This window comes from Tachyglossus aculeatus, chromosome X4 (assembly GCF_015852505.1).
Source record: "Tachyglossus aculeatus isolate mTacAcu1 chromosome X4, mTacAcu1.pri, whole genome shotgun sequence".
In the NCBI taxonomy this organism is placed as follows: Eukaryota; Metazoa; Chordata; class Mammalia; order Monotremata; family Tachyglossidae; genus Tachyglossus; species Tachyglossus aculeatus.
The window spans coordinates 19,488,178-19,513,544 of record NC_052098.1 but is presented as its reverse complement, the minus strand read 5'-3'; the positions used below and the strand labels follow the sequence as shown (position 1 = coordinate 19,513,544).

The 25,367-nt window shown below is 43.2% G+C and overlaps 1 protein-coding gene across 1 annotated transcript in view; it reads left to right on the top strand.

Annotated features, from left to right (window-relative positions):
• The first annotated feature begins 571 nt into the window (after positions 1-571).
• The window catches only part of GLDC (glycine decarboxylase), a 77,439-nt gene continuing 52,643 nt past the window's right edge, over positions 572-25,367 (top strand). Inside the window, exons 1-4 of the mRNA XM_038769890.1 lie at positions 572-870; positions 1,724-1,802; positions 18,967-19,102; positions 24,738-24,902. Of these exons, the coding sequence (XP_038625818.1) occupies positions 655-870; positions 1,724-1,802; positions 18,967-19,102; positions 24,738-24,902 (596 nt within the window). The 5' untranslated portion in view covers positions 572-654. The remainder of the gene's footprint in view (positions 871-1,723; positions 1,803-18,966; positions 19,103-24,737; positions 24,903-25,367) is intronic.

The following is a 25,367-nucleotide window of genomic DNA, read 5'->3' as shown; positions in this document are numbered from 1 at the left end:
AGGTTACTCCCAGTCTTCAGCCCCATTTTCCGGATGAGGGAACTGAGGCCCAGAGAAGTGAAGTGGCTCGCCCAAAGTCCCACAGCTGGCAACTGGCGGAGCCGGGAGTCGAACCCATGATCTCTGACTGCAAAGCCCGGGCTCTTTCCACTGAGCTCCGCTGCTTCTCCTTGTTTGTTAAGCGCTCACTCTGGGCCAAGCACTGTTCTAGGCGCTGGGGAGGTTCCAAGGGGATCAAGGTTGCTCCCAGCCTTCAGCCCCATTTTCCGGATGAGGCAACTGAGGCCCAGAGAAGTGAAGTGGCTCGCCCCAAGTCCCACAGCTGGCAACTGGCGGAGCCGGGAGTCGAACCCACGATCTCCGACTGCAAAGCCCGGGCTCTTTCCACTGAGCCACGCTGCGCCGGGTGGAGGTGGCGGGGTCCGGAAGGGGTCGCGTCAGCAACCCGAACCCCCCGCTTTCTCCTCCCATTGGGCCAAGCCCTCTCCAAGGGGGCGGGGTCCCCCCCCCCCCCCCCCAACGGGCCGCCGCACAAAGTGAGTCGCAGGTGCCCGCGCCGACGAGCAACTTCGTGCAAGCTTGCAATCGACGCTGGTTGCTGCTCCTCGGCGGGGAGGGAACGATCCCTCCGGTTGTGCAGGGACAGGCAGCGCCATGCAGAGCTACGCCAAGTCGTGGGGGCTGCTCCTCGGGCGGGGGGCGGCGGCGGCGAGACGGAGCTGGGGCCGGCGGAGCAGCAGTAGCGCCGGCCGGGGCACCCCATCGCGCCCCATCGAGCAGCTCCTGCCCGCGCACGACGACTTCTCCCACAGGCACATCGGCCCCGGAGACAAAGACAAGAGGGAGATGCTGCGGACGGTGGGGTTGGCGGTAAGGAGAGGAAGCGTCTCCCCCGCTCCGTTCCGAACTTTCTTCCCCTGCTCCTCCGCTTCTCGGAAAAGTTTAGGGGTGGGGGGAGGCCCTTTCCCAGGGCGGATCGCTTAAATCGCTAGCTGTGGATCGCCTGTATATATGTTTGTACATTTTTATTACTTTATTTTACTTGTACGTATCTATTCTGTTTATTTAATTTTGTTAGTGTGTTTGGTTTTGTTCTCCGTCTCCCCCTTTTAGACTATGAGCCCACTGTTGGGTAGGGACTGTCTCTGTGTCATCATCATCAATCGTATTTATTGAGCGCTTACTGTGTGCAGAGCACTGTACTAAGCGCTTGGGAAGTACAAATTGGCAACATATAGAGACAGTCCCTACCCAACAGTGGGCTCACAGCCCCTCAATTTGTACCTCCCAAGCGCTTAGTACAGTGCTCTGCACACAGTAAGCGCTCAATACATACGATTGATGATGATGCTGATGATCAGCTCCTGGGATTTTAATTCCGGTCATCACCATCATTAATCAACCGACTGAGACGCCCTGGAGCGGTCACGGTTTCCTTCCCAAGAAGAGGTGCGCCAGATCCAAAAGACATCATCATCATCATCAATCGTATTTATTGAGCGCTTACTATGTGCAGAGCACTGTACTAAGCGCTTGGGAAGTACAAATTGGCAACATATAGAGACAGTCCCTGCCCAACAGTGGGCTCACAGTCTAAAAGACATGCGAAAGTGGGACCACTTTAGGACCTCCAAGTCACTTTGATCCGTGCTGTCTTCTCTCTCTCGTGTGTGTGTGTGTGTGTGTGTGTGTGTGTGTGTGTGTGTACGTGGTTGTTTTCAAGAGCATCGATGAATTGATCGAGAAGACGGTCCCAGCTGGCATCCGCTTGAGAAGACCGCTGATGATGGAGGACCCCATTTGTAAGTGACGATTGAGGCCCGGACAGAGACTTCACCCATATTACTTGTTGTCCCCGGTCCCTCGGGGCCATTCTAGCATCGTCGGGCCATTAGAGTTGGGGGACTTTCAGTCGCTTTTATTGCCCAGCACAAATAGACTGCCAGAATATCGTTAGAGCAATTTAAAGCAGGAGATGGATGGGAAAGTCCTACATTCTTCAAGCATTGAATCCAGCACACAAAAGGAAGAAGGGGGGTGGCCAGGAGAGAGTTAGATGGAGCTTCCTTCTTGCCTGGTAATTATGCCTCCGTAGTGAAGCGTGATTGACCCACAAAATGAACTGCTGTTTCAGACTAGCTCCAAAATAACAATAGAGGAATAGTAGAGTTATCCCTCCTGGAAATTACTGTTGACAAAGTCTTTACAGTTTCAGATGCACGCTGACACACTTTTTGAATGATTCTTTAAGTCCAGCGTCCTAACTTGAAGGGGTCGATGTTTATGCCATTTTGAACTTTATAACAGGTCAGAAGACTGTACTTCAGAGGAGCTGAGTGTGAGGTATATTTTGTAAATTGTTGGTATCTTTGATAATTCTCCAGTCCGTAGTATTTGAGTACCTACTGTGTGCAGAGTACAATTTCTGCAGAGGCAGGAGTTTGTAAGCCCCTATAACCTTCCAAATAGTTGTATTTTAATAACAGGAGAGCAGTGCCTAGGCTGAAGTTTTGAACTATCTTGTTCACCTTTGGAGTCCACTGATGAGGATACAGCTGGTTTTTCAAGTTTTCAGGTCAAGAGGGAACAAATACACAAATAATTATTTTTTGAGTACTGAACCTGAGAGAGAGGGCATTTTGCTTGGTAACTTGAACAGACCATTAACTCCTATCACCATTTTTGGCCCTACTGTGGTTTTAGCAAAATCTTAGTTGGAGTTACTGATTGCCCGAAACTTGGTTTGACCTTTGAGGGGAAACAAAAAGATTTTTCAATTTTTAAGAAATTTTACGATGGACCTTTTATGATTGGACCTTTTCTGGGTGAGAAGTTTTCTACATTTAATAAAGCACGCTCTGGAATTGAATAGTAAAACAAAGCGATAGATCTCTTTCTGGGAAACGTCTCATCAAATAGCATTTTTAAAGGCACCTAAATGATTTATTAAATCGATTTGCTTAGGCATTTTCAAAAGTACTCAAAGATGAACCAAAGCATTAAAGTCTTGGAAGCTTGTCAAAGACGGTCTCGCTTTAGCTCGGCTATTTTGTTTTGGCTGAAAAATCTGGACATTGGCAAATTCAGTTTACCCTGTTCGCTTTTCAGTAGCAAGCTCACGATGACCAAATGGCAATTTGAGTGTAAACTTTCAACCCGGCAGCTTCTGTTAAGGTTCTGGGCCAGTTCAATCTGGTCAGTTTGAGATTACATCACACTGAACACATTCCACAGCCAGAATGAGCCGGAATACTCCACTAGGAAATGAGGGGCTCATTTTGTTTATGAATAAAGCACTCTTGTCATAACCAATTACATGGAATACGTGTGGTAGAGGTGTATGCGCACATTATATTTTAAGGTTAATAGAACTATTATCTTTTAATCTATATTATTGATTGGGGTAAATTTTAGTAAGTAATTTTCTGGCGAAAGAAACCTCTCAAAGTTTAAAACGTAGTTTAGGAGGGTTTTTTTTGTGTACTGTTCCTAGATGCTGGCAGATTGAGCTTCAGTATATCCGTATTGGAATGTGCGTGGCCCTGGATCAGAATCCCAGCATTGGCTGATTGAGCCCCTGCATCGGTTAGACCTGGCCTGTGGGTTCTGCCAGATCCCTTGGGTCCCCAGTTCATGGTCCCCCTTTTAGACTGTGAGCCCACTGTTGGGTAGGGACTGTCTCTATATGTTGCCAATTTGTACTTCCCAAGCGCTTAGTACCGTGCTCTGCACATAGTAAGTGCTCAATAAATACGATTGATGATGATGGTGCCAGTACAGAGTCCAGCCTGATGAGGCTTGGGGTCGGTTCGGGTGGCCCCTGGCTTTCTGCAGCCCCTCTTTTTTTCAGTTGGGAAGTCTGCTGGGGCAGAACCGAAATAGCCCAGGCTTTATTTCCAAAGGGCATTTGTACATGTGTAGGATGGTATTTGTTAAGCGTTTACTGTATATGTCCCAGGCACTGTACTAAGTGCTGGGGTGGGTACCAGTAAGTTGAGTTGGACACAGTCCCTGTCCCATGTGGGGCTCACAGTCTCAATCCCCATTTTTGCAGATGAGGTAACTGAGGCACAGAGAAGTGGAGTGACTTGCCCAAAGTCACACAGCAGACAAGTGGTGGAAGCCGGAGTCGAACCCATGGTCTACTGACTCTCAGGCCCGTGCTCTATCCACTACGCCATGCTTGGGCAGTTTGAAACTACGACTTCCGGTGTGTCTCAGTGGCAACTGTACATGTGAAACCATGCCCAAGAGAAGTGAGAGCACATAATAATTAAGCATTGTGGTGTTTAAGTGCTTATTATAATAATTGTGGTATTTGTTCAGCCCGATCTGACAAGCACTGTACTAGGCACTGGAGTAATTTGCAACATAATCAGGTCCGACAGTCGCCGTCTCATATGGGACTCTGTCTAGAGGAGATAGTCTAGAAATATCAGGTATTTAATCCCCATTTTATAGATGAGGAAATTGAGGTGAGGTAAATTGAGTTGCCCAAGGTCACACAGCGGGTAGGTGGCAGAGCTGAGATTAAAACTCAGGTCCTCAGACTCCTGGGCCCACGTTCTTTCCACTAGCCCACACTGCTTCTCTCCTGCTTCTTTGGTGTAGCACCACTTTCAGTTTGGTTTAGCATATGACCTGATGCCATGGTCCAGAGCTGGGACCAGGCCCTGGCTGGCACCGTGACTGGCCTAGCTCCGGATTTCCTACTTGAGCAGGCTTTTATGGAAAGGAACCTTGAAGATCATAAAGTCCATTCCCCTGTCCCCAGGCAAGATGGTACTCAAGTTGCTCCAAAAAAGCAATTTGAAAAAATCTCCAGATTAAAATAATTTGTTAATTTCATTTGGTTACCTAATCCAATGTCTTTTTAAATTGAGAAACTCTTTCTAATGTCTCACAAACTCAGTAGTGGAAAAAATCATTAGGCCCGTAAACTTTTTGTCTGGGATGCCCAGTTTACTATCGACACAACCAATCCTTTTCAGTTAGGGGAACACTGGTTCTGGCTGCTGCCATCTTGGACGTCACCCTGCACATATAACTGTATTACCGTATTTAGGAGCATGTCCATAAGGCGAAATTAAGAATAGCATTTCCCAGAACATTGCCATTCATATTTTGTGAGTGCTTACTGTGTTCATAGCGCTATACTAAGCGCTTGGGAAAGCACAATAGAACAGAATTGGTAGGCATGTTTCTTGCCCACAAGACGTTTACAGTCTTGAGGGTGGGGGTAGAGTCTGCAAATGTGGGTTCCAATATCTTTGATTCACTCTGTGTGTGTCCAGACATGCTCCTGCACTTGGAAAAAACTCTTAGATGAGTAGTGAAATTAAAGAAAAGGGATTGGTGAGATTGCCGGGCATGAGTGTAAACTTCCAGGATCTGTCAGGGAACCTTAGTACATTGGCTAGACAGCACTGCTTTTAGTCATCCCAAATTCCTTAACTTATATACTTAGAATTCTCCCATAATAAAGAGTCTCAAGAAAATCATATAAAAAGGAACAGGACAGAGTTGCAGAGTACATTAAATTTCTCACTAATTTCATCCGACTTCCTGTAAACTCTCTACATGTGTAGCTGTGAGGTTGGTGTATATATGCACAGTTACACAAGGTATTTCAAACAATCTGGAAGACATCTGTCATTTTCTAATTGAGGGGTCTTTTCATACTGCCTGGTAACAAACAGTGCTCCAGTGCTTAGAACAGTGCTTTGCACATAGTAAGCGCTTAATAAATGCCATTAAAAAAATAAAAATTAAAAAAAAACTAGACATCATCTGAGTTTTTGCTAAAGGGAGACTGATCCACACTATAAGAAAGCTTTCTTAATTTATTATAACATAAGGACATTCAAGTTTCATACAGACTAAAAAAACAAACATATCAGATCCTCAGTCTCTCTTGTCAGCTAAGTGTGCATTTCTTGCTCTCTTTTCTGTATTTAAAAACAAACAAAACTGCACCTGAGATTCTTTAGTATCTTTGCTCTCTTCCCCCATTTAAACCATAAGATTTCTCTTTCAAAATAAGAAAATATTGTAAATTTAAAATTCAGCTATAGTCTGTAGTCAGATTTGACCTTCATTCATTCAGTCATATTTATTGAGCGCTTACTGTGTGCAGAGCACTGTACTAAATGCTTGGGAAGTACAGTTAAGCAACAGAGACAGTCCCTGCCCACAACAGGCTCTTAGTCTTGAAGTGGGGAGACAGACATCCAAACAAGTAAACAGGCATCAGTAGCATCATTATAAATAAATAGAATTATAGATATGCACACATCATTAATAAAAATAAATATAATTATAAATATGTACATATACACCAGTGCTGGGGGGGACAGAGCAAAGGAAGTGTATCAGGGCAATGGGGAGGGGAGGGGAAGCAGAGGAAAAAGGGGGCTTTGTCTAGGAAGACCGCCTGGAGGAGGTGAGCTTTCAATAGGGTTTTGACGAGGGGAAGTGTGCTAGTTTGGCAGATTTGAGGAGGGAGGGTGTTCCAGGCCAGAGGTAGGCCTTCAGCTAAGGCTTAATGGTAGGGCAGGTGAGAACGAAGCACAACGAGAAGGTTCAATAGACTTGGACTCTGAAAATTGCTTTAAATTTGGCTGTCCTGGAAATCATGTTAAGATTCAGATACTGTTTCTTAGTGGGTTTTTTTGTTGTTGTTGGGTTTTTTTCGGGGTGTGTGTGGGGAGGATGGAACATTTTAAATAGTAACAGAAGTGGTACTCAGAAGGAAAGAGAACTGGATTTTAAAAGTTCATTGTCCTAATTATTTGGGTCTCATGTGCTTGGTCCCTGATTTATTACATCAGTCTTCTTACCTGTTTTAGTTATTATCATGATGTACTGTTCTAGGGCTCCTGGGAGTGTACAATAAATGTAGAAGGCGTACTCCTGCCCACCAAGATTACTGGCTTGCCAGTTTGGGAGTACCTTGAGAAGGTCCTGATATACAGCCTACTCAAATGTATATAATCACCAAAATGGGGGACTGTTTTAAGAGAACAGATAGCTAGTGCAGCATGCTAATTTTAGATGGCATGGATGAGAGTAAATTTTGATGCTAACTCAACTTGTATAAGAAATATGTCCTTTTCTTTCTAGTACTGCGTTCATTGTAACTCAGTACATTTGTGGTCCACAGTTGACATTGGGCACACTGGGTACCTGCAAGGAGCCTAATGTTAATAGGAACACCCCCATGCTTTCAGGATTCCCCTTTCATATCAGGAGAGCACACAGAGGCTTGAAAGAGGGGGTCATCTATGCTGACTTGTTGATAGCCCTTCTTCTTGATAGCCCTCCCTACCCTCTTCTTGCTAACTTCACTGTGCCATCTTGCCAATTTAAAAATAACCACAGAATAAGGTTCAGATAGCTTCCTCATTTCCCTTTCCCTACCCCCCGCCCCCCCCCCCCGCCCCCGCCCCCGCCACTTTCAGAAGTAGTGGAAAGATTCAAAGGTGGAGATAAAGGCTGGCCCAGCACAACTGGTGAATTTCTAGTCTGCTCACACATCCTTGCTCTCCTAAATTATTCTGCCTACAGATGCAGACAGGCTGGTGAGTGCACCCTGTAAAATCCTAGGGGAGTAATGTACTTTCTGGATTCTCCTTTCTCTTGCTCCCTAGTCTCCTTTCTTTCCAGGGTGACACAACTGAAGTAGGCTTGGGTATATAGTTGTTGACAAACACCTCAGCACTCACTGCTGGAGGTGAGAACGTGTTCCCCACCCTTAGCCTCCGGTCATGTGTCGGGAAATAAAAGTTACTTTATGACAATGTAGTCTCTCTTCCTTTTTTCTCTTTCCCATGCTAATGGATGAGAGTGGAACTGGACCCATCTATTTCTTATATGGACCACTATTTTTTGCCTTTATGATCCTTTCTCTTTTCTCCTCTCTTCACTGTTGCATCACAGGCTTTAAAGTTGTTGTGTCCCACCATCCATTTTCATGGTGGCTAGGAGACCTGCACACATGGGATTTCTACTCAAGTATCTCTCCATTCAATCTTCTGGTTTGATTATCACCTCAGTAGTATTGCCTTGGCGATGGGGTGTGTTTTTTTTTTTCCCCCACATTTTTTCCTTAACATCCCCTCACTAACCATTCCTTTTCCCTGAATCTCCCTGAGATGTTGTGAAAAAGCATTTTCAAAGGTTTGTACAGTATTAAAAGTTGCACAATGCAAGAGACAAATGTGTAGAGAATTAGGCACTTTTGAGAGAAACTGAGAAGTATGGTCTGTGTTCGGTAGCTTCTCTTATAAAGGAGAACTTAAGCCTAGCTGCAGGATATTGAGCTTGAGTCTACAGCAGCAAAAAGAATTGAGGCAGAAAGATAATTCAGGCAAAAATCTGTAATTGAGGAGAAAGAGGGTCTTTTGGCTCTAACCATATTGATTGCAACATTCATTGAATTGTCCAGATTATTGCTCAACTCTCCTTTCTGTTTAACAGGGTTGATGTAGCTTGTCGGTTGGGTAAATGAAAGTCAGAAATCACTAACTGCTGAATCATCTTATTCCTAGTAGGAAATGTCAGAGTGGGTACTAAGGCCATTTCATTAAGTCAGGTAGCAGAGAGAACTGATTCTTATTCTGAAGGCCTTTGGACTGAATTTGTAAGCATTAGCCTTGACTTTCGCAGCAGATTTGTGGTGTGGGTCCCACACCCCTACTTGTTCACCAGTAATTTTAAGTTGAAGTACAAAAAGGCCAGTGCTAGTGTAGGTTCACTAGTGTAGGCAGGGAATGTGCCTATTGTGTTGTACTCTCCCAAGTGCTTATTACGATGCTGTGCACACAGTAAGTGCTCAATAAATATGATTGAATAAATGCATAGGTTAAGACCACTGCCAAGCTTTGCATAATGCAATGTGCTGTATTCAGGGAATAAACAAGGTCAGTGGCAATCATTTATTAAACAAGAAAAGAATTACCAACTAAATTCTTGAAGAATTAGGCAACTGTTTTCTGGCTAGGAAGCTCAATATTAATACACTCGGGTCTGCCCTAGAACCCCATAGGCAAGAATATCGGGAGTCATATCTGACTTCTAAATGTTCTTAATGAGAGCTTCTTTTCTCATTCCAACTTTTGATTTTTCACATAAGGGAAGAGTTTTGAAGAACTAAACTTTGAACTAAGAAGCAGATGCTCTTCTAAAGTATAAAAGAAAGTGCTGATGACAGCTGGGTGGTTTAGTGCCTCTTCTAAGATTTTTTTTTTTTTTTAATCCTGGGAGGTGGAGGTGAGATTGTGTACATATGGGCTTCCCCCTGACACTGAAGAGGGAAGAGATAGTGGAGGAAAATGGGTCCTCCAACATTACCACCTTCTTTTTTAGGGTTCATTTAAAATCAGATTGGGAACCAAGAGCCTTTGTTTTTTGTCAAATTGAGTTAACTGCTCTAAACAAGAGTAGGTGTGGTCACTTGGTCCATTCTCCCTCTATACCTACACCAATACTATCCTGGCATTATGACTTCACCTGATTATAAAACTTTGTAACCATGGACTTTGGGGGTGTAGTGGGAAGGGTCTCCCATCAGGTTGCTATGGACTTAATCTAGGTAACTAGGCCAGTCACTCATTTTCTAGACCCTGGAAATTATTCATTTGGTCCTGTTGCTTATTTAAAATTAAACATGACCAAACCATGTTAAAAACAATTTTAAGTGTTTACGAGAGTGGACGGATATGAGTCTTGGTTTTTACCATTCTCAGCTGCCAGAGTAATTTCTAAATTTAAACCAGGAAACATCCCCAAATTAAGATCCCCCATGATGAGGCATGATCACAAGAAAAGGGAGAAGAAGGCTGTGGCTGCTGTTGCCTAAGCCCAAGTCAGCATACAGTTCAGTATACCCAACTGACTGCTCCCAATGGTTGGAGGGATGCCTATTCACAATAATAATAATAATAATAATGATAATAATAATCATCATAATAATGGTGTTTAAGCACATACCATGTTCAAGCACTGTTCTAAGTGCTCGAGTAGATTCAAGTCCCACAGGGATACAGTCCCTGTCCCATATGGAGCTTACAGTCCTAATCCCCATTTTACAGATGAGGTAACCGAGACCCCGAAAAGTGAAGTGACTTGCCCAAGGTCAACCAGCAGACAGGCAGTGGAGTCAGGATTAGAACCCAGGTCCTTCTGATTCCCCCAGGCCCGTGCTGTATCCACTAGGCCATGCTGCTTCATGTATTCCCAAATGTTGACATTAAAAAGTAGTGGATGGATTCTGCCATTGATAGCTTTGGTAGCTCTTTTTTTTTTTTAACTTTGTTAGTTGTGTAGCCCCTGTGGGTTCCCTGTGAGAGTAAAGGAGAAGCTGGGATTTCCCAGTGTTTCAGGTTCTCAACTTTTGCACTGCACCTCAAGAACTGGGAAAACTCTGTAGGGTTTTTCTCCTGAATTGAGGGGAACAAGGAACACATTACAGGGTCTTCCTGAGCTGTTAGGCAGTTTAGTTAGGGGTGGTGGCAGATGGCTTTAGGAGGGGGTATTGAAGGGAATGGTTCACCATATGTCCTGGATTAGCCAGGCTAGTCTCCAGTTTTTCTAGGCAATCCTAGGAAACTTGAATATACATACAGATGTCTCCAAATCGTACCTACCTCATCAGTCCCTTGAGTGTCCACCAACTCTCTTCTCAACCTTCTGCAGTTTAGCTTGGCTTTCAATCCCATCACTCCACTAAGACTGCTCTCTCCAAGGTCACCAATAATCTCCTTAAAGCAAAGAGTCCTAAAGGCTGTAGTCCATCCTGAACCCCATCAATCTCTCTGCTGCTTTTGACACTGTGGGGCACTCCCTCCTCCTCCCCAAAATATTACAAGGACTCAGGTTTGCTGAAAGAGAACTATCCTGGTTCTCCTACCCTTCTTATCCCTCTTTCCTGGTATCATTTGCTGGCTCATCCTCTTACTTTGGCTACCCCGCCCCCCCGCAAAGTTCTGTCTCCAAGTTGCTGTTCTAGGTCTTCTGCTCTCCTGCTTTATACTCACTCTCTCTGGGATCTCATCTGCTGACATAGCTTGAGCTACCACCTCTATCTATTCGTACAACTTCCTAATCTCCTTCTCTAGCCCTGATCTCTCATTCAACCGAGCTTGTTGTGGGCAGAGAGTATGTCTACCAACTCTTTTGTATTCTCCCAAGCACTTAGTACAGTGCTATGCACATAGTAAGAACTCAAATATGATTGGTTCATTCAATCGTATTTATTGAGCGCTTACTATGTGCAGAGCACTGTACTAAGTGCTTGGGAAGTACAAGTTGGCAACATATAGAGACAGTCCCAGCAGGCTCACAGTCTAGAAGGGGCTCACTGATCTTCCAGTCTCCAGGACATCTCCACTTGGATGTCCTGCCGGCACCTCAAACTCAACATATCTAAAACAGAATTCATGTTTCCTCGTAAAACTCGTCCTTTCTCCCTCCCCTCTCCTCCCTTTCCCATCAGCTGATATCCTCCATATCCAAGAAGCCCTCAACCTTGGTGTCATTTTCAATTCTTTGCTATCTTTCGACTCTCACATTCAATATACTGCCACATCCTTTTGGTTTTTCCTGCACAACATCACCCAGATCTGCTCCCCTCCCTTCACCACCTTCCACCCACAACCTTCCATCCAAGCCCCCACAATCCTGGTACAAGTTCTGGTCTTGCCATGGCTAGACTATGACTGTGATCCCGTTGTTGGGTAGGGATTGTCTCTATCTGTTGCCAAATTGTACTTTCCAAGCACTTAGTACAGTGCTCTCTATACAGTAAGCGCTCAATAAATACCATTGATTGAAGTGTTGTTCAGCCCACATCTCTCCTCAAAGCCTCCCACCGATTTCCTGTGTCTCTTCACAGTTGACTTCAGGGCCCTCTACTACCTGGCCCCACATTACCTATTGGCTCTCTTCTCCCACTGTTCCCCAAGTCACTGTCTTCATTAATTAATTATAGTATTTATTAAGCGCTTACTAGGTGCCATGCAATGTGGTAAGCGATGGGGTGGATACACGTAAATCGGGTTTGTTCCTCCTAAGCCAAACTCCTAGCCATACCTCTTTCTCGACCTTGCACATAGTAAGCACTAAATAAATACCAGTGATTGATTTGACTCTCTCGCCTCCATCTCCCCACTCACACTGTTCCTCTGGCTTGGAACTCTCTCCTTCCCCACATTCAAATTTCTCTTAAAGTCCTACTTTGTCCACCAAGTTTTTCCCAATTAGTTTCCCAGTACACTGACCCCCGTGATCCCTTCAGTCAACTCTAGCATTATAAACTTAATTACACCCTCCTCAGCACTTCTGTATATGTCTTTTGTCTGCTTGATTTAGAATGTAAGCTCTTTATCATCCGAGTACTTGTCACTTCTTCATTCTCTGTTACCCCAGCACCTAGCACAGTACAATGCACCAAGTGGGCATTCAGTCCATCAATCATATTTACTGAGTGCTTACTCTGTGCAGAGCACTGTACTAATTGCTTAGTCGACATGATCCCTTTCCTCAAGGATTTTACAATGTGTCAGGAGGATGGACACTACATTAAATAATAATAATGGTATTTGTGTACAGATTACAGATTGGGGGAAGAAATTTAGTTTAAACTGTGGTGGGAAAGGGGTGAGGTGAGGATTCAAGTGCATAGGTGAGTCAGCAGGGGGGGAAATGGGGTACTTCTATTACAGATATTCCAGAATGCCAGGAGATTAACCCACATTTTTCTTCCACCACTTTCACAGTCGCTGGAGTAGGAGGCAAGCGTATAAATATGGGATTGTGTCTTGATATTCCAGTTTTCAACAAAAATAATATGGTCAGATGAGTGATAATGCTGGTGAGTTTGTTCTGTGTACAAAGCAAGCCACAACAGCACTTTTGAAAAATCCTGTGTTGTTGCCCTTTAATGTAGACCTGCATTATTGGTTGTCTTGTTAGCTGTCTCAGTGCAGCAGTTGAAGAGATCAACATGACATCAAGATTGAATTACTCTCCCTTGGGCAGATAAGAGCAGGCTTTGGTTTTGATAGCTGGGTACAATAAAAGGGCTTGTGCTATTTGTATTCTTTGCAAAAGCAGCTATTTTTATAATGGCATTTAACAGCTTATTATATGCCAGGCACTGTACTAAGTGATGGAGTAGATACAAGCCAATCAGATGGGACACAGCCTACGTCCCCCTTGGGGCTCACAGTCTTAATCACCCTTTTACAGGTGAGGTAACTGGCATAGAGAAGTTAAGTCACAGTTGTATTTATTGAGCACTTACTGTGTGCAGAGCACTGAACTAAACACTTGGGAGAGAGCAGTAGAACAGAGTTGGTAGACATGTTCTCTTCCCACAGTGAGCTTACAGTCTAGAAGAGTGACTTTCCCAGGGTCATGCAGCAAATAAGTGGCAGAGCCAGGATTAAAACCCATGTCCTTCTAACTCCCAGACCTATGCTCTATCCCCTAGGCCATGCTGCTTCTCAATATCAGCTAGGCCTGATATTTAGGACTACCACCTTGCAGCAGTGGGGAGATTTGAGTTCTTGTATGGGATACCACAAAACCATTCCAAACACTTTAAAAAAAAATCCCTCCTTCACCGAGAGATGGTGAAACTTGTTTGAGGGGTAGTAAGTTTCAGTTCCTCTCTAAAACTGAAGTTGCCATGCTCCGTAATTCAGATTTTAGACAAAGAATGCACAGTTCTGAGTTTGTGACATTAAGGGATAGTTCCTAGCAGTGCTTGTGCCTCCCTCGAGCACATGCAGTCGGGTGGCAGGAGTCTGTGGCTGGATCTGGTGTCTCTTGGAAACCGTACTGCTTTAGACATTTGCAGGTCACCACTACCTTCTCAATAGCACCTTTCTTGGAGGCCAAAATTCATTGGCCCTTGAGAGTGAGGCCAGTGTCCACTTGGCCACCCCTATTCTGACTCCCTTGTAGCTTCCCCTGGAACTCAAATATAGAGGGGAGGCCATTGACGCTCTCGGATCCATGGTTTTGGCTATGAGGCAATTATTGGTGACTGAGGAGAGTGCAGGTTCAGTGGAGTGGAGGGGTCAAAAACTCGATGTAGTGGATGAAGAAGGGAGTTTGTGGAGAAGATGTGAAGACAGTGGGTGTATACAATCCTCTCGAGTTTGAACAGGAATGGGTGTAGAGATGTGGAGGGGGCTGTGGGATCCAGAAAAGGTTTTTTTTTTAGAGTAGGGGAGACATGAACATGTTTAAAGTCAGAGGGGAAGGAGAGATTTGAAAGTGAGAGGTTAAAGATAGTAACGGAAAGAGGAAAAGTAGGATCGAGGGTACTTGGAAGGGGAAAATGTGTGGGTTCAGAGGCAAAGGAAAAGGGGGGGTAGATTGAGAGAGGAGATGGGAGTCCTCTTGAGAGACAGCTGAGAAGGAGTAAAAGAAAGGAGTAGTAGAGTGATGAGGAGGTGATGGAGAGACTTTGGGAAGGTCCAGCCTGACGAAGTCTATCTTACCAACAAAGTAGTTGGTGAAGTTCTGGAGAACAAATGAGAAGAGAGATAGTAGGAGGCTTCAGGAGAGAGCTAAAAGTTTGGAATGGCTATGGGAGCTGATGAGGGAGCAATAGGAGAGTTGGTACGCAGAAGATAGAACTGAATTAGAGCAGGAGAGAATGAATTGGACATGGTAAGCTCTTACTGTGTGCCAGGCATTGTCCTAAACACTGGAGTAGCTACTCATATTGGACACAATCACCATCTTAATCACCATCTTACAGATGAGGTAACTGAGGCACAGAGAAGTGAAGTGACTTTCCCAAGGTCACCCAGCAGCCAAATGGCAAAGCTGGGATTAGAACCCAGGTCTTCCGACTCTTGGGCCCATGCTCTTTCCACTAGACCATGCTTCTGCTTTTGGGGAGTCTGTGGGAGAGAGAATATGACTGAGGTGGCAAGTCAGAAGGTTATGATCAGATAGTACTAGGTGATGTTGGGGTGGCTCTGTTGGTAATAATGCTTACTAAGTACCCATTGGGTCCGACGCGCTCTAAGTGCTTGAGAAAGTGCAATACGAAGCAGTGACACATTTCCCACCCTTTAGGAGTTTACCCTTGAACAGGAAAGACATACATAAAATATTTACAACTAGAGTGATCAAAATAAATAATCAGTTGTATTGAGCACTTACTGTGAGCAGAGCAGTGTACTAACTGCGTGGGAGAGTGCAATACAACAGGGTTGGTCGACATGTTCCCTTCCCACAAGGAGCTTCAAATGCATAATTAAATGTATACACAAGTGCTGAGGGTGGGTGTTAATAAATGCACAAGTGGCTGGTAGATTGGGGTTTTGAAGAGGCTGGTTAAGAGAATGTGGGGTTTAGGAGAGCTTTGAATATGGCCTGATGGGCCTGAGGGGTGAGGGCTCCGAGGGAAGGAGTTAAGTGAGGGGATGGAGGTGGAAGAGTTGGGAGTAAGGTGCAGGGAAAAGTTTAGCTTGAGAGGAACAGAGAGCAAGCTTGGGAGTAGCCGGTGAAGAGGGCAAAAGTGTAAGGCGGGGAAGAGTTGATGGAGAGCTTTGAAGTCATTTGTGAGAAAATTTGGGTTGATGTGGAAGTAAATGGGAAGCAATTGTGTAGGGTTTTGAGGAGTGGAGAAATGTGGGCTGAGCAACCCTTCAAGAAGATCTGTGCAGCAGTCAATCAATAGTATTTATTGAGCACTGTATTAAGCACTTGAGAGACTACAATGCAATAGAGTCGGTAGAAATGTTCTCTGACCACAAGGAGCTTACAGTCTAGAGGGACAATCCAATCCGTCACATCCAATCCGTCACCAAAACCTGTCGGTCTCATTTCCGCAACATAGCCAAGATCCGCCCTTTCCTCACCATCCAAACCGCTACCCTGTTCGTTCAATCTCTCATCCTATCCTGACTGGATTACTGCATCAGCCTCCTCTCCGATCTCCCATCCTCCTGTCTCTCCCCACTTCAATCCATACTTCACGCTGCTGCGCGGGTCGTCTTTGTGCAGAAACGCTCTGGGCATGTTTCTCCCCTCCTCAAAAATCTCCAGTGGCTACCAATCAACCTACGCATCAGGCAAAAACTCCTCACCCTCGGCTTCAAGGCTGTCCATCACCTCGCCCCCTCCTACCTCACCTCCCTTCTCTCCTTCTACAGCCCAGCCCGCATCCTCTGCTCCTCTGCCGCTAATCTCCTCACTGTGCCTCATTCTCGCCTGTCCCGCTGTCGACTCCCGGCCCACATCATCCCCCTGGCCTGGAATGCCTTACCCAACTAAGTCCTCATTTCCTTTTCTCCCACTCCCTTATGCGTCACCCTTGAACTTGGATTTGTATGCAGCCCTAGTGTACATATCTGAAGTTTATATTATCTGTCTCCCCCTCTTGACTGGGAGCTCATTGTGGGCAGGCAGTGCCTCTACCAACTCTGTTATGTTTTGCCTTTCCAAATTTTTAGTACAGTACTCTGCACACTGTAAGCACTCAGTAATTACAGTTGAGTAGGTTGGCATGGGAGGTTTTTGAGCCATGTGGAGATGTCTTCAGAATGATGTTTCAGAAAAATGATCTGGGCAGCAGAGTGAAGTATGGACTGGAGAGTGAAGAGGTTAGGGGCAGAGAGGTTAGTGATGATGCCAATGCATTAGTTGACTCAGAAATTAACCATTACTTCAAGCAGTGAGTTGATAGTTTGGCTGTATAAGAAGGGGGAAGATTCTGGGGATGTTGTGAAGAAAAGAATGACAGGATTTAATGACTAACTGAATATGAGGACTGAAAGGGAGGAATCAAGAATAACGCCAAGGTTGGTGTTGTTGAGTGATGGTGTTGATACCAGTGTTGTCAACTTATAGAACTTCGTCTGATTGCTCATCCTACTATAATGGAAGCCTATTAAAGAATGGTTTATTATCAAATGGATTCAAAAATACCATTTAATAGGGCCAAGGAGACAAGGAGGCCCACCCACAGAAAGATTCCTTTGAAGTATGGGTATATTTTGATGTAGGTTGTCCTGGAACTGAAATTACAATGCTCTTCCAATATGCTGATGATTAATTTGGTTAATGATGAAATCAACCTGCAGGAAAATAATTTGAAGTATGAGTATGTTTTGATGTAGGTTGTCCTGGAACTGAAATTATAATGCTCTTCCAGTATATTGATGATTAATTTGATTAATAAAATCCACTTCCAGGAAGATAATTTCCTTTCATTGTATGCCCTGCTTCATGTGATCTGGGGTTTTTTGGGGGTTTTTTTTACCCTAACTGTAAACTTATGAGGCAAGACATTGCCTCTCTGGAAAGGATCTTTTTGGTTTATAGTGTGAGGAAGGGAGATGGGGAGTGGGATTTCTACATATAGGGGAAAAAAAGTAAGTTGTCCAGTTAGTGGGAGCCAGAAAGATGAGGATGGATAGGCTTAGTCCATTGAAAATAAAATGTTTCAAATATTTCAGTAAATCTAATTTGTCCATGCACCTTTTCATTCCCAAAATTAAAAAAAGTATAGTATACCATTTGTTATAGAGTAATGTAGTTAAATTGAGGAATGCAAAGTCCTCTTTGTCCTCATTACATGAAGCGGTTATTATATTGGAGAAAATGCTTTTTATTTTTTTTAAAGCCCTTCCCCCTGCTTTTTATTACCCCCACACACATCCCACAAAGCAGCTTTCGTTTCTCCACATTTGGGCCTCTGATCTTTTATCCTTCAGGCCTCCAGTGTTGAGAAGAGCCCAGCACTGTGTGACCCATCCGCCAGATTTTAATTGTAACTGACCTTGCAACACCATGTGACACCAAGTTCTGCCAGACACAACTAATTAGAGGCTCCCTCCTGGTGTGTTTCTTAACCACTGAGCTCCTTAGAAAGGTTAAATAACATTTTGCCTCAGCAGTTGGAAAACTATCCTGTTTTTTGTGAGGTAGTTCCGATGATTATTTAACTGCTGATTTTCGCCTTTGAAGTTGACTGTGTTTGAGTCATTTGACCTGGGTTTTCTTTTGTGATCAGCTAGTCCTGAAACAAGGCAAAAAATAATTTTAATTAATTTTAAGGTGGGGTGATGTAGAGAGTTATGGGAGTGAAGATTTTTATTCTCGGAACTGCCTCCAAGAAGGAAGAGGGGGGAATGCAGGCCTGTAAATCTGTGAGTTTCCTTAATCCAGTCTAGCATAAAGCTGCATTTGTTTGGAATTAATTTCCTTGAAAAGCCATGTAGACTCAGATTGTTGGGGAGGAGGACACTTATTTTCATGTGGGTAAGGATAAGGGGGGTATTGTTAGGTATTAACATGATTAATACCTAATTATATTCAAAGCAAGTTTAATAATGTTGAAAGTTCATTTAAAATTTGGTTTTTCCACTCTGGCTATAGCTGCCTTTTTGGATTCAGACTTTTCACTGATATAAGAACAAGTTGGGTCTAAGAGTCAGACTCTAGTGGGTCCAAATTATTTGGCTCCAAATGCCATGTGCACCCTGATAGTTTAAAATAAACAAATGAACAAAAAAGTGCTCATAGTATGGGAGTAAATATAGTTTGAGCAGTGCACTGCCCACTTGCAGCCTCACAAGTGGATGGATGGGAGAAATAAAAAGAGACAACTCAAACTTGGAACCTTCTAAATTGTCAGAATCTATTGAAAAAGGTTTAATGGGGTGGTTAAAATTATTGGCTATAAAAAGATCCTTGGATTATCTGTGGATTTCAGTAAATTATGCATTCCTCTCTTTGCCATGGATAATTGGAGGTTGGCTGTGTTTTCTTTCAGCGGAATGAATTTTGAGAAGGAAGGAGTTGTATATCTCTAGGTCCTGCATAAATAAGGTGGCCAGTTCAACTAATTGGGACAAGAATTCCTAAAAGTTTAAAATTGTTCCATTTTAAGGTGTTTTTTTTTGCTATTTATAATACTTTTTTCTCTTCTACAATCAGGTGAAAATGAAATCCTTGAAACCTTGTATGGCATGGCAAGCAAAAACAAGATTTGGAGATCGTATATTGGCATGGGCTATTACAATTGCTCAGTACCTCAGACCATCATGCGGAATTTGTTGGAGAATGCAGGATGGTAATGTATTTTCTCTATAACAAAAATAGAATAAGAATACATTGAACTTGGGCATTGCATTTCTACATAGCACTCAAAGTGTTTCTTTATATGATTATGCTAGAATTTTGGGCATATTTCCCTGGAGAGGGCAGGGTGCAGTTATGCACTTTTAGTATCTTGGTGGGCATTTATCCCTGAGTAAGCAGAGAGAACATCGTCCAAAGGCTGGGCGGGGGGGTACTTTCATTCATTGTCATATTTATTGAGAATTTCTTGTGCACAAAGCACTGTACTAAGCACTTGGAAGGTACAATACAGCAATAGAGACAATCCCCACCCACAGCGGGCTCTGTATGTCAGTTTTCCTGGGCAAGCTTTCTGCCAATTATTCAGTCAATCAATCAAGCATGTTCTCCCTTCGTATTTGACAGACCACCACGCCCCACACTTTCAAATCCCTATTAAAATTGCATCTCCTCCAAGAGGCCTTCCCTGACTAAGGCTTCACTTCCCCTGCTCCCTCTCCCTTCTGCGTCACCCTTGCACTTAATAATAATAATAAAATAATAATGGCATGTATTAAGTGCTTACTATGTGCAAAGCACTGTTCTAAGCTCTGGGGAAGTTACAAGGTGATCAGGTTGTCCCATGTGGGGCTCACAGTCTTAATCCTCATTTTCCAGATGAGGTAACTGAGGCACAGAGAAGTTAGGTGACTTGCCCAAAGTCACACAGCTGACAAGTGGCAGAGCTGGGATTTGAACCCATGACCTCTGACTCCAAAGCCTGTGCTCTTTTCCACTGAGCCACGCTGCCTCTCCTTGGATCACTTGGACCTGAGCCTTGAGGTATTCGCACAATTAGGGGGTGGGAGGCAGAGGAGAAGCCCATGAAAGAGACTGAGAATTAGTGGCCAGGAAAATAGGAAGAGAATCAGAAAAGTACAGTGTCCGCGAAGCCAGGTTTGGATAATGTTTCCAGGAGCAGGTGGTGGTCAACAGTGTTGAAGGCAGCTGAGAGGTTGAGTAGGATTAAGGTGGAGTAGAGGCTGTTGGATTTGGCAAAAAGGGGGTCATTCGTGACCTTTGAAAGGTCAGTTTCTGTGGAGTGAAGGGGCCGGAAGCAGCACTGCCTAGTGGATACAGCACGGGGTTGGGAATTAGAAGGACCTGGGTTCTAATCACGGCTCCACCACTTGCCAACTCTGTGACTTTAGGGCGGGTCACTTAACTGCTCTGTGCCTCAGTTACCTCATCTGCAAAATGGGGATTAAGACTGTGAATCCTGTGTGGGACATGGACTGTGTCCAACCTGATTATCTTGTATTTACCCCAGCTATTAGAATAGTGTTTGACAAACAGTAAGCTTTTAGTACATAAAGAAAAAAAAGTCATATTGGAGAAGTTCAAGGAGTGAACTGGTAAATGGTAATTACCAGTGTCCGTATCATCCTCCTGGTGGCAGGGGACAAGAGGTAATGCTGCCATCTTTCCCTTTCTGGCTCTGAAGGACCAGGTGAACTATTTGACTGCCCATCCTGCACCCAGATTTGTAGGGATAAAGCTAAAGGTGTCACCCCATTGGTGCCAAGTCATGAGGTGGGTATCTGGGCACCCCCCTACTGAGATCCCCAACTTAAATCAAGCTACTGGATCGCTTCCACTGTGCCACCGTTTTTGAGAAAGACAGAGGCCTGCTTATCTTTTTTGAAGCCATGCGTCAGCCATCTTGAGAAGGCACAGCACTGCTATACCTGCTGCACACTGCCTTGAAATGGCAGCCTACTTCACTTGCCATCTGAAGTCAGCTCTGACTTTAAGGAAAAGTTAAAACAATTGGGATTATTTGGACTAGAGCTAAAAAGGCCCATACATCTGTCCCAAGTTTTTGGAGGGTTTTCCTAAGGAGTGAATCTTGAGTTATTCTTCCTACCCACCGAGGACAAAATTAAAAGAAATGAGTTTAACATTAAGCAAGTGAAACATATTAGATATAAGAAAAAAAAAGTTTCTCAAAGATGATTTAAACACTGGAACAGGCGACTAAGGGAGTTCAGTCAGGAGGGTGAGGAAGCAGTGACAGCAAGCCTTTTCAATTTATAGAACTTGAGGAATGCTGTGATTGGGTCTGAGGCAGAGATTAAGTTGTGAGGAACCCAAAACTGCTCTTCTAGCCACGCTGTCCTATCCCTCCTGCATCATTGACCTTGTCTTATACATTGTTTTTGTATTTCTATTGTTTCATTGTTTCTTGTGTCTCTGTCAGCCACCCCTTTTAGATTGTCCATTGGGGTCTGGGACTCATCCATGTATTTTTCCCCACCCCTTTATCCCCTCGTACTTAGTACAGTGCTCTGCACATAGGCATTTAATAAATGCTCTAAATTCTATCATAAACTCTCTATGGGGACATTTGAGAATTGTCTAGGCAAATATATTCAATTTAGTAATGTTTGGGGAAAAGAACAAAAAAAGCTTGAGAAGAAATATTACTTTGAAACATTATTCAAGAAAAAGTAATACAATAAATACCATATCGTATTCTGAAGATAGCCATATGCCCACAATTAAGGATCAGTGAGGTCCCTGTTTTCTTTGATGTCCCTATTCTGGAGCTACAAACTTTTAAATATTTTTTTTCTTTGAAACACTTTTCTCTTGGTCTATTATTTCCAGGGTGAATGCTGGTACCAATGCTTACAGACTTATGTGTATTTATCAATCTAACAAGCCTGTTCTAAAATAATCACATTTATATGATATATAGCACATTTCTTCCATTTCACTAAGTTGAATCACTCCCTTTTAGGAAGGAAATAGCGTAAATCATATAATCATGTATTAAGGTTTTTATCATGTGGTGGTGTGCATTTTTTTCAGCTGTTTAAAGGGATGATAAGCGCTTGAAATTTTGGTTCAAATCAAATGTCCTGACATTCTACCCACCTCCCCTCCCCCACCCACTTGAAAAATCAGTCTCATGGAGTATAATTAATGCTTTGCTTCAGTTTGTCTGAGATTTGATCTGCAGCATTTGGTGTTATTTGCAATACAGAATATTCACCATATTGTTAGTTGGGATCTGGTGCACTGGCTTTTTGGGAAACTGACATTTTAGAAAGGGAATGATGTGCTTTTTTTGCCTTTCACTCTAGTTGCTCTGTGTCTTTCATTATCTCTTCCCGCTTTCTCTTGCATGGCAAAGCTGAACTGTGAAAGACAGAAGAACGTGCACGTGTTTCCTGATAGTCTTCACATTATCACAATTTTGAATGGTTGTCATAGAAACAGAGCTAACAAATTCCGGTGACGTGACATGAAAATAAATGAATAACTTAACCTTGAAAGAATACAAAGAATATTGGGCTTCTGAAAACATTTACATGGAGTCTAGACTTAAATTTATGTTTCAAATTCTACAACTTAGTAGCTTTAGTAATAAGGATGTCAGTGCTTGAAAATTTCTCTTGAGTTGTTTGGGTTTAGTAAATCTTTGATACTAGGAATGCATTGAGAAGAGTTTGAGAGTATTGCTTCTGCTTTCACCTTCCTTCCTCCCTCCAGTAAATCACAGGGTGAATGATGAGGGAATACTGATTACCGTAAAAGAAATGTGATTTGTTAGATTCAGTGTATTTGAAGCTTTTTATTGGACTCTTCCTCGCAATGATTATTTTTATGAAAAGTTGCAGCTCTTTTTATTTAAAAAATAAAAACCCTGTTTAGGAACTAAAAACTGAGCCTTAGTGGTCCTTGTGTTGTAGCGAGTTAGAGATGAGCTAAGGGATTACTGAACTATGGAAGTTTGTACTCACTTTTCATGGCTAAATTGAGGAAACAACTCTAGAGTACAGCATTGCAGATTTTTATAGGATTTTCCATATGTGCAAAATTCAAGAGTTTTGTTAAAAAGGTAAACTTTCAAGTAATTAGCAATTTTACATCAATATTTGCATGATTTTCAGCTAGGTACTGTACCTTAGTAAGGTTAATTTGCTGTTGAAAGCATTGAATAGCCTTAAGTTTTTCTTGTATTTTATTGTAGGTGGATAACTTTTTATAGACAATTTGGAATTTAAAATTTGGGGAAAATGTGACCAAGCGAGGATCTATTTGTATATACACGTTAGGCTTTTTGCTCTAGAGTGTAAAGAAAACTTTCAGATGTCAAACTAACCCAACCTTTCTAGTTAATGCATGCACTGGGCAGGACAAGGCCTAGAAAATTAGATAATGGGCAAATCAGACTTTTAATTAAAATTGAGTTGTATTTTTAGTGCTAGGTCTGTATTTTCTTGGGCTGTTGTTTTTAGGGTTTTTTTTTTTTAACCTGCATCCTTCAATGAAATTTTAAGAAGTAAACTGAAGTTTGCCTTAGGGAAGCCATGTGACCTAGTGGAAAGAGCATGGACTGGAGGTCAGGAGAGCCAGATTCTAATCCTGATTCTACCACTTGCCTACTGTGTGACCTTGGGTTAATCACTTAATTCTCTGTGCCTCAGTTTTCTCATCTGTAAAGTGGGGTAAAAGTACCTGATCTTCCCTCTGTGACTGATCTGATTATTTTACATCTACCCCTTGCTTAGCACAGTGCTTGTCACATAGCAAATGCGTAATAAATACTGTTGTCATTATAATAAAGACAATTGACCCTTTTCTCTGTTCCACATTGACCTAGTGAAAGGCCTTAATAGCCTGAATATAAGGGAAGCTCCTAAGGTAATGGGGACCCTACCTTTGGCACCCACTGAGTGGTGTAAGATATAATTACAGATTATATCTGTCATTCATTTATTTATATTAATGTATATCTGTAATTTACTTATATTAATGTCTGTCTCCCCCTGTAGACTGTAAGCTCGTTGTGGGCAGGGGATGTGTCTGTTTACCGTTTTATTGCACTCTCCTAAGCGCTTAATACAGTGCTTAATAAATACAATTGACTGACTGACTGCGAGGCTAGAGTCCCACTTGCCCTGCTTTTCAATGAGCCCTTGGAGGATGGGACTTCTTGCAAAAAGAGGGCCCAGTTTGGATGAACTACCTAGGCTGCTCTATGTGGAATCTCTATGCGCAGTGCATTTAAGCTGTGATGGAAAATGTTGCACATAGATGTGTTGTCAGTGGGAATACAGCCCCCCATGCATTACGGGGAGACTTCTTTCATTACCATCATCATGCTCAACAAGTATTTCAGAGCCCCTGGGTTCATAGCACTGTATTAGGCCCTGGGAAAAGGTTTACAGTGAAAATATGAATGGACAAGACACCATCCCTGCTCTTAAAGTATTAACCATAGTTAATGGACATTGCAGTCATGGATATATACCTCCTCAGCAGTCTTACGAATAAAGGGAATATGGAAGGCCCTCCTTTTTCAGTTTAAAGTGATTTGGACATAAAAATTTGTAGCTTTTATAAAAAGAGCCTTCTTTTCTAGTCTTCACCCAAATTTTGTAGGAATCTAATATTTTAAAAATTACTTGGAATGGAATTCTTTAGGCAATATGTGATGATTACATTCATGGATGGTTAATACTTTAAGAGCAGGGATGGTGTCTTGTCCATTCATCATCATGTCACGAGTGATCTGTTTGGTCTTTGTAGGTCATGGGTCACAATGCTAATAGGTGCCTTTTATGCTTTCTTCTCAGGGTTACCCAGTACACGCCTTACCAGCCAGAGGTCTCTCAAGGACGACTGGAGAGCTTACTCAATTTTCAGACCATGGTGTGTGATATCACAGGAATGGATGTGGCTAATGCATCCTTGTTGGATGAGGGAACTGCTGCAGCTGAGGCTATGCAACTATGCCACAGGTAAGAGAGTGACCATCCCATGGCTGGTCTAGACCACAGAGGTCATACTGGCCCCTCCCCTCTCATCTGGCAGGACCATGCCTAGCCATCTCAATGCCCAGGGGTGGCTAACTCAGGACATAGCTGTTAAAGGTCTTCCCTGTTCTCAAGCAAAAACTCCTTAGGTGACTTCTCTTATGCCTTCCCACTCCCCTTCTCTCTTGTCAGTGCTCTGATTTTTCTTTTTCCTGTTTGGATCTGTTGTCTTGGGGGTGTCATAAAATTTTAATCCAATTACTTTCCTGGTGTTGCTGGCTGACCAACTGAGAGATCTTCCCAGAGCCACAGAAGGGGTGTCTGGCAGGTATAGCCTGCACTCCTCCCAGGACTCCTCACAGAAATGGGAATAGTCTAATCAATCAGTGGTATTTATTGAGTGTTTATTATGTGCAGAGCACTGTACAAAGTGCTTGGGAGAGTACAGTC